We start from the raw sequence: 14123 nt of genomic DNA on the forward strand, positions 1-14123 counted from the left end.
AAAAGACTATGCTTAGTCCAGAATTGAGAACTGTAGGGAAAGGGATGAGTTTAAATGCTGCTGAAATACAAATCAAAAAACGCAGGCCAGAACAAAGTCAAAAAAAAAAGAAAAAATGAAAACACAATAAATGCAGTAATTGATGAGAACGATTTGCAAAATGGCACACAGAAAGGAGGTAAAGCTGCGAGCTTGATTCGGCAACCCCTGAATACTTCCACGTAGTAACAATGGCAGCGCTGAAGCCGGCTCGTTAATACCCAAGAAAAGAAAGAAACAAGCACGAAGGGGGTCACTGCATGAAGGGCTTGGATCACCATCGGATCAGATGATATGGGACGCTTTACATTCCTGCCTCACGCTGCCAAGAGATCTAGACATGACTTGCGACTCCTCACGTACAGAATGTGACCTTTGACATTTTCTTACGCGGTTCATCTCAGCTCCGGAGCCTCCGGCGGCCCGGCCCCGCAAAACAAGCGCGGGCCCCGGCACCGACCAATCCCCTCGGGGCAGAGCCAGGTTGAACTGTTCACCTGATGCAATCTGACAAAATAAGGCCCTCGTTCGGTAAAATTCACACTTGTCGACAATATACAGTATCAAAACTCTGTATAATGAGAAAACATACAAACACATATGCAAATATAGCTTTCAATACACGACGACATACACATTAACTGTTGGTTTTGCAGATGAAATTCAAGGTATTCATACAATATGTGTCACAAAGAAATGATGGCTGGCTCTGTCCGTTTTGAAGAGAGAGAGAGAGAGAAAGAGAATGAGAGAGAGAGACAGAGAGATAAAAAGAACAAAAAAAAAATTACCAAAAAAAAAAAAAAAAAAAAAAAAACACAAATCTGGTTCAGTTCATATTTGCCACGTTGAATAACTGCACACACACAGGAAGCTTGAAGGAGCAAATTAAATCTCTCCAGTTGGTTTTTTTTGGCCGTGCAAGTTCATATTACCACCACTCTCACACTCCAGTGCTGCTGGGCTGCGGTTAGTCTTTGGGTCACCCCCTGTTGTGTCTGGGTGCAAGAGAGTCTGTCATTCCAGTGAGTTAAAAAAAAAAAAAAAAAAAAAACAAGAAGGAGAAAAAAAAAAGAGAAAAGATGGGCCATTGGTTCGTTTGCTGAGAGGACCCGTCTAACCTGATGGCCCCGGGGCCTGGAGGGTGCCCGATCAGTCATCCAGGATGACCTTGACAAAACTGGCCACGTCTGTATCTTTGGAGTCATGCACGGTGAGAAATGGATGTTGCTACAAGGAAAAACACAAAGGAATATGTTCTTACATGACGTAGTTACTTGTTAAATACACACATCCGTAAATTTACTGGCTGAGTCTGGCCTCTAGTGGACAAAAGCAAGAATCAGAATCACACTAATCATTACGACGGTGACGTTTGTGGTGGCAAAGTGGACGAGGTAGCGCAAGGCATAACAATATTTGTTAGTCATGTTGTTTAGGGGTAATAGGAAAATAATCTTAAGACTACTAACCATTAATTCTGTATAAGCTGGTCTCTCGTTTGGCTTCTTTCTTAAACTGCAAAAACAGAGAGATAAAAGGTGAAAGTGAGGAAAAAGTTGAAAATACCGAAATATAAATATATTACAACTTCATGTAAAAACACATCAACAGGACAGGGAAGTCACATACACATCAGCTCCAGTACTGTACTGATGACACCTTTCGGTAAACACTGACCCCTGCTGGGTCCACGTGACACTTTTTATTTCCGTCTTTTTGGAAGAAAAACACATTTGCGAGAGAGACTCACCACTGGGAGATGAAATCTACAAACTCTGGGGAGAAACGGTCGGCTGGCAACTGTGGGGACGGCTCATCCACCACCTGTTTGAGCTGCTGGAAGGGGGTGCCCCATGAGTCGTAGGGGAATTTCAAAATGGCCAGCTCAATCTAGAAGACGGAGACAAGAATTGTAAATTACATGACTGCAGTGCAATGGTGGATAATGCTGCGTGAGTAGTATTGAACGTCAACCTAAACAACTGTGACGATTCAGATTTACTCTGTAAAAAAACTTCTCCAATACGTCTAAAATGTGTGGATTTCATATTATTATGTACACTTATGAGTAAATTCTGTCATACCAGTCATGTCATTGTTATACAACAACTGACTGGACTACTACTGATCTGGCATCAGCATCGCGCAGGTATCAAAACTGCCAACGGACACCATGACTCAGCATTAGCGCTGTGTGGAAATATGGGTTACCTCTACTCAGGTCTCTTTTGACAAAAAAACAAACAAAAAAAACCCCCATAAATGACCTGATGAGTTATCAGATTAAGACTATTGTTTGATTTAACTACACTGCAGTATTCCCAGAATTCTTGGGTGAGTTGAACAATAAGGTTGAATGAATGGATGGAAAAAACACAACTAATAATTGATTTGAAGCCAACGTTTGGGTTCCAAGTGGAACTTATTCATTATTGTGCAGAGAGAACCCTGAGCTGTATGTTTGTCAAGTGTGACATAAAAACAAAACCGCCATCTTCAAATGATATTCCCTCAAAATAAATATAGCTAGCCATAATCTAGCACATTTTATTGATATCACAAATAAGCTTATAGCAGCGACACAACCCAACCTACTCACCATCGTGATACCAAGACTCCATATGTCCGATTTGACACTGTAACCTTTCTGGTTGAGGTCAGGGTTGATCCGCTCAGGCTGAAATTAAAATTATTAACAACCGATTACCACCACTATCTGAAACTAATTCCAACAATAATCATAAACAATTAAACTTAAATTTTTTTGGAATATCTATAATTCTATAGACAAATACACAGAAAAAAAGAACCATGACACTAAATACAAACTGACAACAGCCATTTCAAAATCATGGATTAAAGTCACGTGAAGATGAGATTAAGTATTGGGGACAGATTTGCTCAACATAACTTTTGGGTAAAATGTTTTTACAGAGGATTTAAATTAACGCACTGGTTTTGTGAGCCTAAACACCTTCACGGTAAAATTGTTGCCGTTAAAAATCATGGCGTAAGTAATCCCAAGGGATCAATTCTGTCAGCATTGGCCTTTAAAGGTATATGTGTTTAAAGGGATTTTAAACGATGACACTTTCTCCTTCTTTCTAGAGAATCCTTTCCTTAAATCTCCACTAGCTGGTAGCAGGAGTCTCTTACCGCCATGTAGGGCTTGCAGCCTGCATCCATTGTTTTAGCCACAGAGTCCACCAGGTGGCCACTGATGCCAAAGTCGCACATTTTCACTTGGCCCTCAGTATTGATCAGAACATTGGAGGGCTTCACATCTGGAGAGAGAGAGAGGCATTTGCGACAAAATGATGAAAAGAGAACAAAGCAAAGCAGCATTGATAATCATCAACAGGAAACTGAACACTGTATACATGATGATGATGCTGCTGATCTCTAAAGATTACCTCTATGTATCACCGACAGGTTACTGTGCAGATGTTCTAATGCCTTGACAATCTGTGGAGGGAGAAAATGAAAGAAAAGGCTGAATTCCTCAAGAAATATCCTCAAGACCTTGAGCTGAAGATGATCAATAAAACAATATAAAGAAAATATCAACTAAATGTAACAATATCTTTGTGATAGCTATAATGAAATCAAATATGAGACAGGACGTACTGCTACTGTGATCTTTCCCAAGATGTCCTCGGGAATGTTTTTGCCTTTCTCAATAACTTTCTTGTAGAACTTATCCAGAGACGTGTCCATCAGCTCCATACAGATCCAAACATCCCCCTGATGAAAACAAAAGGAGAAACAAGATAATCACAGACACTCAACATCACATACGCAGGAGTCGATACTAATCATACAGGTCAGTTTATTCACCTCTCTGAAGAGGGCGCCATAGAAGGTCACAGTGAAGAAGCAGTCCACTGTCCTCATGGAAATGTCCAGGTCCATCAGAAGTCTCTTCTGCTCCAGAGTGTTGACAGTGGCACGAATCCTCTGGGGAAGCAGACAAAAATGACAAATAAATAAATAAATCACACATTGGGGTGCAGTTGTCACCAGAAGGCAGATATATTTTAAATCAAATAATGTCCGGTGTCCTAACCCCCCCTCCCAAACATATACCATGTCATATATCCGATACATCTCATCCAAATGTCTACAAGCTGAGCTCATATGTTGAATACATCTCTGAGTCACGGTGCTATTTTAAAAAGCATGGTGCATTTACAGTTCAGGGAACCCGAGTAGCAGCCCACCTTGACAGCCATGATAACACCACTGGGCACATGTTTCATCTTGTCCACGACCCCGTATGCTCCCCGGCCCAGCTCTTCGATCTGCTCCAAGTCATCGGCCTTCACCACAAAGTTCTGGACAGGAAGAGGCAGAAATGAAACATTGATGTAGGCGTTCAGGGCGGCAAAGAAAACCCCCAAACAAACTGAACGGCACGTTTCAGAGGAACGCAGAGCCAACTTCACCTGATCTCCAATTGTAACGCAAGCTTTCGAGTCGAGATCTCGAGGGGGCCTGCAAGGAGAACATTTAAGCATAAGCAACAGTGTGCGGTCACTTTTAACGTCATGGTGCTCAGTAATGGAAAAGTCCCACTATAAGAGAAAATCGTGCATGTTTATTAGCACAATTTATACGATTAAGTTTGTGCATTTCTTTATGTTGGGCAACATATACACTGATACACATAGCTGCAATGAGCAAATACTGGACTTGGCTGTAGTTAGTTACTACCCGAGACTTACGCTGCTGCTGCTGGTGCGGGCTGTGCAAAGACTTCTTTGGCCAGCTTCAGCCCAGGGTTCTTCTTCTTCCCTTGGAGACAAGAAATCAGAAAACAATTACCACCTCAGCACTGTGACAGACGCACATTGAGGAAGAAGGCTGTATTTAACTGCAACCACAAGCTGGTATGATAAGCAGTGTTTCGTAGAAAACAACGAAATGGACTTCACATCCACAGACTCTTATGTTTCGAGCGGAGGTTTCCCACAACAGCACGAGTTGTTTTAATATATCCAGATTGGGCTATTGGGGATTTTATTCTATTTTGGTACTAAGGAGTATTTTTTTCAAGGTTACAACCAATTTCCAGTTGCCCCCGACACAATCCGCAGAAAATTATCTATCTGGAGATTAGGTGTACTTGAAGCTGAGGCCCTGCAACAGGGAGAAGGTGGACTAAATGACTAATCGACATTGGTATGATGACTCAAATGGAAAGGATGGGGGTTCTGTGGAAGGATTTTTTACTGTTATGATATGTGCTATTGAATCTATCAATGTGTTTTGTCTCTTTTTTCCCCTCCTATCTAGATTAGTTTACATTTTTTTTTAATATATCTGTAGTACGGTGTTGTAAACTGTGCAGCTCTGGGACCATTCTGTGTTAAATCAGTGACAGCAGTCCATTCATAAACACCGTTTACCAGCAGCCTCTGGGACTTCCCACAAGAGGCTGTGAGTCCTTGCCAGAATGACACAGCTACCGGGCCTACGAGAAGCAATGCAGGAAAAACCACTCAACTTTTCTTGACACAGCTCAGCATGTTCCCTCTTGTTGCAAGGTCGTCGGGGGGGAAAAACGGCACCCTTTTTTCGTTGACCTTTATCTGCGTGTGCTAGGACTTAAGACAAAAATGCACCCACTGGGATATGACGAGAAACATTTTAGACCCGTCTGGTTATTTCCTGTTCTTACTCTGCTGCACACTGGCTTGGGCCGGGCTGCGCAATTATACTACACCAGTTCAGAGAAACTGGTTTAATGCATAAGCACCTTCACTCTGGAACAAATGCCAACAGCTCTCGTTATTGCTGTGAGGTTGTGTTTGCAATTGAATGACTCACAATACTCCAGTGTGGAGGAAGTATGATTGGGTAAACCCCTCCTTGCTCGATTTAAGCTGGAAGGGAAGTGAAGTTTTATAAAGATTTTTTAGATTCGACGGCCTTCCAATGATATGTCAGATAGGTCCAGTTTGTGGTGGAGCCCTAAAATAGGCCTCCAGTGTCTGGACAGACTACGCTACTCATGTGGTAGGGAGAGATTGAAGTGTGATTTACTCACACATGCTCAGTCAAAAATAGATATTGTGTTTCCTCTGTGTGGGATCAAGTATGCACATTCAAAACCTCCCAATGACCTGACAAATAAGAAAGCCTTTTGTTCACAGACCAAAATTAGTGTCGCCCAAAATTAGTGTTGCATGCGAACATGGCGGTGCAGTTAAAAACTTACCAAGCTTTTAGAGATATATAGAAAAAAAATACTACTTTTTTTGTTTGTTTCAATTAGGACTGAGTTATGGTTAGACATATTTACAGTGAAATATTAATGGGCTTGAAATACTAGCAGCTCTCAGGTAGCAGTGTGTGGCGTGTGTGCTGTGACCCTGTTGCTCGGGAGTGTTCGGGTGGGATATGACTCACAGCCAGTCAGACTGGACACATCCGCTTAAAACACAACAACTGTCAGGACACTTTGGGAAATATGAGGTCACTTCACTTGGCCTGCTTCTTTCTCTCTGTCCCCGTTAGGGCTAACGGAGGCCAGCTCCACAACAGCCTTCTGCCCGAAAGACCTGTCTGGTCCTCAAACTGAGCCTAGGACACAATAGTGCTATGACATCATCAGCTACAATCAAAGCACAGCAAAAATACCAGATACTTCCAGGAGGTTGCTTGTATTCATGCTTATATGTGCACCAAAACATAGTTTTGTATTTAATATAGCACAAGTTGTATTAAAAAACAATCCCCACCACACATTCCCTCACATGGGAGGAGATTTATTAGGCTTAAGTATTTGTCACAGTAAATGTTGCTCATTGTGTGTTAAAATCAATGTTTTTGCCGACAAGTGTAAGGGTCATCATGACCACCCACTGCACACCAGTGGCAGCGAGTTGGTGTGCTTTTAGAGGAAACCCAGCAATTCTTAGAAACCGAAAGATGTTCCAGTGGAAGCTATCCAGAGTGCAGTAATGTGAGCAAGAATTTCTGGATTGTGCATGGGATCAAAGTGTCAATAGCTGTATGGCGAGTCACCAACAGGAAGCTCCCGCCTCACAGCGGGTCCATATACAGAAAAGGATGACTCATGCACATATAATCTTCCACACAACCATATCAGTGCTGTTAGGGAGAACCCAATCCCCTAACATGCCTCAGCAGTAGCCTACAATGCACATAGACCCACTCCTCCCTTCACCATGAAAAAAAACAACAACAAAAAACTCCTTGTGGGCCAGAAAAAGACACAAAAAATGTCACACCGGGCCCCGCTTTGGTGCACACGATAATTACAGCATGGAACCTGTGTAGCAGCTATGCAGTATCTGCTTGCAGACAGCGAAGTGTCAACAAAAGAGAGGCTGCACTAGGTATTGGTGCTGCAAGTCAAAACATGCCATGGTAGGCCAAAGGCTGTGATTGCCTGAGCAGCAGCCAGCCAATCTACACGGCCCTCCCAAAGCGGTGTGTACTCCCGACCATGGTAACGCTAGTATGATTGTGTAACAGCACAGGCGGTGAACTTGAAATGTAAATGCATCATCGCCATCATCATCATCATGCTGCTGTGTGTGTGCGTGTGTGTGACGCAGAGGAAATACCTTGATTTTTCCAAGGTGTGCATTTTATTCAACAGTGCACATTGATTACACAAACAGGCAGACTGACTGGCGGAAGCAAAGTGTGTGTGTGCGTGTGTGTGCGCGCGCGCGCCATGATTCCTTCTTATCGCCGCCTGTTTTTTTTGTTTTTTTTAAATAAAAGGAATTTCCATCACCGGGGGGTAAAAAAAAAAACATACACGGACGCAGCGCTAAAAAAAAAAACATGTTTGCGCTAAAACAAACGGATGCAACACAATCGATCAGCGGTGAGTCAGGAGGCCGGAAAAACACCTGTGGTCCCAATGTGCTTCACTTTACCTAAAGAGAGAACTAATCCGAGCGCGGTGATTCGCAGCCGAGGGGGGGGGGGGGGGGTGGGGGCAACAAACAAACAAAAAAAGTCCTTTATGATCGCGTAAACGGTGTTAGCTAACCACAACACGGGAGCTTAAACGAAGAAGCGACTGTAGCATTAGCTCGAATGGGAATAATAACATTATATATAATTTAGGACGCTATCGGAAAGTCCGCGGTGAATACCTCCAGACAGCAGTGTGCCCGGAGACTTCGCAGAATGATAGAAAGCAGGAAAGACATGCTGGCTAGCTTCTTTTTCTCCTCCTCTTATACATGCAGCTTTTCCACCTGGCAAGGTTACATTTCTCAAAACATCGCTAGCTAAAAACACTTCCGCGCAAACTGCACCTCGATATTTAAATACATATGCACGTTCGTTTTACAAGGGGAGGGGGGGGGGGGAGGAGGGGAGAGAGAAAAAAACACTTACCTCCTTTAGACAGAGACATTTCCCCTTTGCTTTGATGAGGGGGAAGGGAAGCACAAAGACTTTTGCCTTTTTTTACTCCCTCCCTCCCTGCATCTAGCCTTACACCCGCTCAGGATCGCTGGCTTGTGCAAAAAAAAAAAAAAAAAAAAAAACTAGCAGCGATTCAAACTAAACGGTTAGCCCTCGTGCAATCTTAGCGCTTCAATCACCAGCTCGCGCGCCCAAAGATCGATTAACAGATGAATGCACAACTTTGAATAAAGTCGGCGCGGCTTGTATAGTTCGAGTTAGTTTGCTAACAAAACCTGCACTTTTAGGGTGGCCAAAGTCTGACAGCTGAAGGTTCCAACAACGTAATGACGTATTTCCTGCCTCGAGCAAAGCATCATGGGATGTATAGTTTGTATTGAGGGAGCACTCCGCCTGCCAATGACGCGAGAATCTTCTTCAATTAGCCTACTTGTAACCAGCTAATCAAACATATTCAACCACAGTAGGATCGTACATTCATTTAACTTCAATACAGTTTATTTTTGCAAATCCAACAGACATCTCTTTTTTTTGTTATTTTCTTTTATTGATATTATTTTTGTTTCAGGATGAAAATCACATACTGGTGTAATTTAGTTAAAAGCTAGATAAAATGCATGTTCAACAGTAAATTAGAAGAAAAAAAAATACCAAAGGACTCGCTCTCTTGTAAATCTACTACAGTATACAAAGGAACACAGATAATGGGATTGTATTTTGATTCACAATTATAATAATTTTTGTATGTCAACAACAAACAAGAATATCAATTTATGCCAAAGGATGACTAAAATCTATCTCACTGAATAGTGAAATGCGTGAACATGAATAGTATGAGTGTTTTTATTTGAAAGCAAAACTTCTACAGTACCTATGCAAACAACATTAACCATTTAATAAATTCAAGGAACAAACTGCCGGACTATAGATTACCTGATCAAATACAGTACAGTGTTTTTTTTTTAATTCTTACTACACATGAAATACTGACAAACCAACCATCATCATTGTGATAATCAGAGCTGAGCAGTTGAATTGTGGGTCCTTTATTGTACCTCCTCACCAAATAGAGATGTCACAGACCTGATGTAATGAAACGAGTTTACTTTGTAATATGCATGTGACTAAAAGGTGGAGGGCACATAAATGATGATAAGGCCACACCAAATTCCTGCCTTTACTTCTTGGCAACGATGAGAGTATGGTAGAGAGGTTTTATTACAACGTGCAGATAGAGGGAGCTGTCAATCAGGTACTCTGATACGCGGCGCTGCAGGTCGGCATCCACCAGGAAATCCCCGGCCTCCTCTGTACTCTGGTGGAAGTTGTAGACGTGGCGAACCACCACTTTTCCTTGCTGCCTTGCCATCACGATCACCGTCTTCTGGAAGCTCACGCCAGCAAAGTCTGGGCTAGAGGTGGCTGGCGTTACAATGATGCGAGGTCGACCTCCGTCTGTGCGCGTCGGCTGCATGGCGCCCAGCTCGGTGTAGGTGGATCTGGCACTGAGTGGGAGCCAGCGAGGGGAGAATAGGGCGTTCCAGGTCACTCTCTTGCTGGAGTCGTGGCCGCTGGGCCCGAGCTGGGTCTGGAAGCTGAAGCTGCGGTCATCACGGGTGGGGTTGTTGATGACCCAAGGGGAACCCCAGGAGGTGGATAGGTAGTTGCGGGGAGTGAAAATACTGCAGTTGACATCAAAGTACTTGGCCAGTTGGATAGGTGAGGCGGAGTGAAATTGGAAAGCTAGGTATAGTAGATCACGGATGGACTCGTAATGCTTCTGCATGAGGGGGGACTGCTTCTGAAGACGGAAGAGGTGCTGGGGGGGAATCATGCCGTATCGAACAGCCCTAAGGCCGCTTTCCACTGTCGAACTGATAGGTTGGTTCTGGTTAATCCAGGCCTCCAGGGCCTCGTAGAGCTCCAGCTCACTCTGCAGAATGAGGTCAGAGCGCTGGAGCAAGGAGAGGAGCAGGTCTTCACTGATGGAGCCCCATTCCCCGCTCTGCAGCACAGAAGACAGGTTCCAGGACAGGTACTGCAGGCAGCTGTCCCGCAGGACCATGTCCCCAGTTTGTAATGCATAGTTGTACCAGCCAATCACATGGCCTGTGGGCGAATCACTAGACAGATGTTGGGTCATATACTGGGTCAGACCCTGTTGCAAAGCCCACACATGATACTTGGTGGCCAGCTTGTGCAGGGAAATGGCCTGATCTAGTCGTACTGAGATGTCACCACAGTAGAGATACCTGCAGGAGAAAAACAAAGCGGAGATAGTCATCTAAACTATTTTTTTAAGGCATACTACTTGTTCTCTCTCCTCACATCTGAGTCAGCGGATAAACCCACGCGGTCGGTGTAAAAAAGGGTAATTTTAGAATATTGCACAAAATGGAGCATCTCACTTCTCCAAAGGAGAGAGGCAAAATGGTGAGGAACTTTCCACTTGTGGGCAATACAATAGTATCTTCAAGTAGCTTCACACTTTCTTGAATGGTCCCTTTTGATCAGACCTGATTAACTCTGGAGAAACGATTGCAACCGGAGTCGTTCTCACCTGACAAACTTGTCGAAGACAGCCGCGCATTCGGCCGTCTCCCTCAAAACCACGGCGCTGTTGTTGCGAGTGAGCAGCAGTTCCTCGAACACATCGCTCTGCAAAGTGAGAACCAGGCTGTGGGCCTGGATCACCTTCACCTCGTCCGTGTTGATGGTGCGCACGCGGAGAGTGACGTCGCTGGCGTTCCCGAGGGCCAGCAGGGTCTCCATACGCTGCACCAAACTCATAGAGTGATTCAGCAACGTGGCCCCATTGTCCAATGGAACCTCCTGCTTCAGGGCAGCTGCGGGGAAAGAAAGCGCATGATGCTGGACTAACGGCACTTTAACAGGAGAGAAAAAAACAACCATCAATATTTAAATGCAGAGGAATTTTTCCGTAGAATTTAAATTATGTTTTTTGATAGATTTTTTGATTTTGATTGTCACTCGGCTTTCACTGCAGAGTTTGTTCTATGATGTAAATCCGATTTGACACAGCAAGAACTTGGAGAAGCGCACCCTCACTCTTCGACTAAACCTCAACTGATATGTGTCAGGGGGAAAAAAGCAGACTTGCACATCCCTCCATTCTTCTGATTTCAATTAATAGAGAACAAGCCAGGTGGCGTACTAAGAAAACCTCATCACCAGGTGCCCAGAAAAGAGTTTGCAGCGCCATTGCAGATGGCAGCTTGTACGGGCCGCTCTCATGCACAAGTACAAGAGGCACATGCTGGAGGATCCCACATGAAAGACTCAGCATGACAAGCTGCTGTTTCCATTCTGCCACAGCCATCAGAATCCTTGTTGGCCTATTACTGAGGGTTTAATGAGACACAGGGGGAGCACGCCGGCTCCCTGGAATGTCTCACAGTCCTCATATCTCTACCACAATCAAGTGCCCCCACTTCAAAGTAACCTTTTTCCAATTAGCCAGCCAGCACCCTGAGCCAGATGAGCGCGGTGTGAGAGGGTGTGTTTTTACAAATTATTCTGGCCCGCCGCAGCCAGTTGAAAAATCACAAAATTCATCACAACTGGGTGAAAAAGTACATGCTATCGTTTCTTTTACAGATTCTGAAAGAAAAAAAATATGAGTAAAAAAAAAAAGTTCAAGGGTGTTTCGGAGCATCTTCCGCTCAAACTGAGAAAAGCTGAAAACATGATCTTAAAAAGGTTCTACACGCAGTATATTAGGATGAGTATGTTCTCAGGAGGAATTTCATGTGAAATCTAATCTGACAGCACAGGAATGTGGCCTTGAATAGTTTATAAAAATCAGTCAAAGTGAGATTTTCTTTGAAGGAGCAAGAAAGGCGTTCCCTCTGCGCTTATACTGTAATATATTACTGAGGCGGTACAAAGCCAGGCAAGCAAATGGACTTGTCTGTCTTTTCCCTGCACCCGCCAGACAGATAGATGAGGACAGGGTAAGTAGAATGGATAAATACCCATCCCCTGCCCCGAGGCACAGTGTGAGCCACACATTCACGCTGTGCCCTACTACCCACTGACAGTATGGGGGAAGCTGGACTGAAATAGAACAACACAAGCTTCTCTTACAATGTAGGACATTAAGCGAAAGATGCAAAGGTGAGACTGCATGATGGCAAACAGTTGAACAGTTAGTTATCTTACCTCCTCTAACTGTGGCATAGTGGATCGAGAGGAGCAGGGTGCCCACATAGACCCAGGCAGGGATCCCTTGTCCACATGAGCGAACCATATCTTCTCAGTTATTCCCTGCCTCTCTTCCTTTGTCCTTTCGCCCTCTCTTCCCCGACTCTGTGCCACTCTTCTCCTGACTCTTCTTCTTCCTGCTGCTGTGCCTCGGAGGTGTGTTGCCCCGCGTGTGCCGCCCGGCTCCCCGTCCCGCACTCTTTATGGAGGACGCCGGCCTTTCCCCGGCGCATCTCGCAACCCCACGGACTCCATTGATTGGTGGAATCTGGCAGGGGCGTTGCTATAGCGACAGCTTTGATTTTGAATTCCTCCCTTTTGGATGTTACACGGCATTGATCAGCGGCACCGGGCCAACCATGGACTCAGCTTAATATATATATTTTTTGATTTAAAAGTCAGTGGCTGTTAATCAATATCAACATGGTTTCATGTTTTAATGGCACTCAGAATGCAGCAAATCTCTGGGCCGCAAAATGTTGTTTATGACATCCAAGTTGAGTACAATCAGCGTAATATAATTAGTCGTTTAATTACAGGTGGTTGCCATTGAGACTGATCTGCCAAAAGTAATTGAGGTTCTAATACGTGTGACAATCTGCAGTCACTCAAATTTCATGATCCATTTCGTGGGACAGTTTTTCATCCGAGAGTAATTATTCCTCTGATGGCATGTTAATCTCACTAATGGAAGGATGATTTTATTGGTCTGCTCATCAATTAAATGAAAGCCCCGTTTATCAAAATCAAATGCCAATCAGGATTTTATATAGTCACATTAGTGACGGAGTAGCTTTTTTTCCAGGCGCAGTCATTGCATCACAAACCTCACAGAAGAAAAGCTGGTTGACTGAATGTGCGATATATATTCCAGCTGGTTATGGACTTTAATGGTCTGGAGCTTGCAGGGAACATACTAACCATTCAAGCAGCGATAATCAATACAGAATGCTATAATGCCTCGAATTGAGCTCAACATAGGAGCCACGCGCCGTAGGATAACATACAGTGACTGGGATATCAACAGAATGACAGATGACAGTTATGACCACAATAGATAACACCTCGGGTCACGGCTCAAAGACATGACATTCATGTATCCCTCAGTTAGCATTGATCTGTCAGATGGGTCAGTCAATAAGGGGATGCAAGTTGAAATCTTCTCAAAAGGATGGATATATATTTTTTTTTTGGAGGGGGGAGAGGGTCTTTTTTTAATGATTGCATCTGACTAGGCCATTAGTCCAATCCCAATATTCATACATGCCGCGATGTGACAGACACGTTTAAAATAGCTCCAAATCTACCATGCCCACTACAGAGAGGCAGATTTGGAGAGACATCATTTCGGAGTGAATTGGGTTGTGGCGATGCCCCGAGGGCTGCCAGGCTGCGGTGAAAATGCAGGGGGAAGACACGTCCTACGAGACTCCAACCTGAGC

The 14123-nt window shown here is 44.0% G+C and overlaps 1 protein-coding gene and 1 pseudogene across 3 annotated transcripts; both read right to left on the reverse strand.

Annotated features, from left to right (window-relative positions):
• Positions 1-1184: 1184 nt before the first annotated feature.
• Positions 1185-8535, reverse strand: LOC311030555 (dual specificity mitogen-activated protein kinase kinase 6-like; annotated as a pseudogene). Its single transcript, XR_014599365.1, has 12 exons — positions 8428-8535; positions 4767-4836; positions 4488-4536; positions 4263-4376; positions 3880-3999; positions 3670-3786; positions 3456-3507; positions 3199-3326; positions 2642-2719; positions 1793-1932; positions 1512-1557; positions 1185-1269 (listed from the first exon to the last, which is right to left on the reverse strand). The product of XR_014599365.1 is annotated as a dual specificity mitogen-activated protein kinase kinase 6-like (transcript).
• Positions 8536-9010: 475 nt separating this feature from the next.
• btbd17b (BTB (POZ) domain containing 17b) lies at positions 9011-13020 on the reverse strand. Of its 2 annotated transcripts, none has more exons than XM_084036259.1 (3): positions 12640-13020; positions 11018-11342; positions 9011-10709 (listed from the first exon to the last, which is right to left on the reverse strand). In XM_084036259.1, exons 1-3 carry the CDS (start codon positions 12725-12727, stop codon positions 9635-9637), a joined length of 1488 nt encoding a protein of 495 aa, XP_083892385.1. In that variant the 5' UTR covers positions 12728-13020; the 3' UTR covers positions 9011-9634. The 2 variants fall into 2 exon arrangements, with proteins under 2 accessions (XP_083892385.1, XP_083892386.1); XM_084036260.1 differs by having other exon boundaries at positions 11018-11303; positions 12640-13013.
• Between the last annotated feature and the right edge of the window lie 1103 nt (positions 13021-14123).

The sequence above is a fragment of the Eutrigla gurnardus genome, assembly GCF_963514095.1.
Source record: "Eutrigla gurnardus genome assembly, chromosome: 20".
Classification (NCBI taxonomy): Eukaryota; Metazoa; Chordata; class Actinopteri; order Perciformes; family Triglidae; genus Eutrigla; species Eutrigla gurnardus.